We start from the raw sequence: 886 nt of genomic DNA on the forward strand, positions 1-886 counted from the left end.
CAGATCAGACAAGTACACACCACCTCCAGCATTCTTCACTCCTCTGCTGATCCATCATGTAAATCTAACAGGATGGAGTTTGTGGTTGTAACAACATGTGAAAAAGCTCAACACAGTCGGCTGGTTTAGTCTCCATACAGACTCTGATGCTTCTGAGGAATGATTGTTTTGGATGGTTAGTTAAAGCAGTTTCAGTCTTGATGGGTCCAAACTGGAATGAGTCAGATGTTGTAGAACCGACCACACATGCGGCTGCATGTCAGAGTTCAGCCCGGYTACTGACCTCTCTGTCGAACTGGGAGAGCGGAGCGTCGCCGCAGTCCATTCCCCCGCCGGAGGACAGGGAGCTCTCRGAGGGCGAGGTCATGGTCTGACGTTTGGACCCGTAGCTTCCCCCGGACAGCTCCCTACGCAGAGCGCTGCCATTCTGAGACGACGAGCCTGGACCCGGAGGAAAACATGTCAGCTAAAGGCACCAAACTGAAACCACATCTGGAAACGTCAGCCAGCAATACTCACGTATGCCCAGTCCACTGCTGGCGCTCATGGAGCGGCCTGGCTCCGCCCGGTTCTTGGTGATGGAGGGGATGCTGACGGAGCCGCTGAACCCCGCCCGGGTCTCCTGAAGACGGACGTTCTGCTTTAAACGCAGCAAGTGGACAGGAGGGGGGAGGAAGAGGTGCAGTGTGAGGGAGGGGGGGCGGCAGTGAGTCCACAGCATGCTCAGACTAACACACACACACACACACACACACACTGTGGTGGATCTGAACATAACAAGCTGACCATCATCCCGTCTGTAGCTACATAACATGCTGAAGGAAGGAGCAGCTCCAGCAGTGCAGAAGTAGTTTTGTTTTTGGTGCAAGTGAGAACTAGACTGTGA

The 886-nt window shown here is 54.1% G+C and overlaps 1 protein-coding gene across 1 annotated transcript in view; it reads right to left on the bottom strand.

Moving 5' to 3' along the window:
* Window positions 1-886, bottom strand: part of cdc42bpab (CDC42 binding protein kinase alpha (DMPK-like) b) — an 89,940-nt gene that overhangs the window by 10,501 nt on the left and 78,553 nt on the right. The window contains exons 41-42 of the mRNA XM_017302126.1: window positions 520-637; window positions 284-441 (exon numbers count right to left, since the gene is read on the bottom strand). Of these exons, the coding sequence (XP_017157615.1) occupies window positions 284-441; window positions 520-637 (276 nt within the window). The remainder of the gene's footprint in view (window positions 1-283; window positions 442-519; window positions 638-886) is intronic.

The sequence above is a fragment of the Poecilia reticulata genome, linkage group LG21 (genome assembly GCF_000633615.1).
Source record: "Poecilia reticulata strain Guanapo linkage group LG21, Guppy_female_1.0+MT, whole genome shotgun sequence".
In the NCBI taxonomy this organism is placed as follows: domain Eukaryota; kingdom Metazoa; phylum Chordata; class Actinopteri; order Cyprinodontiformes; family Poeciliidae; genus Poecilia; species Poecilia reticulata.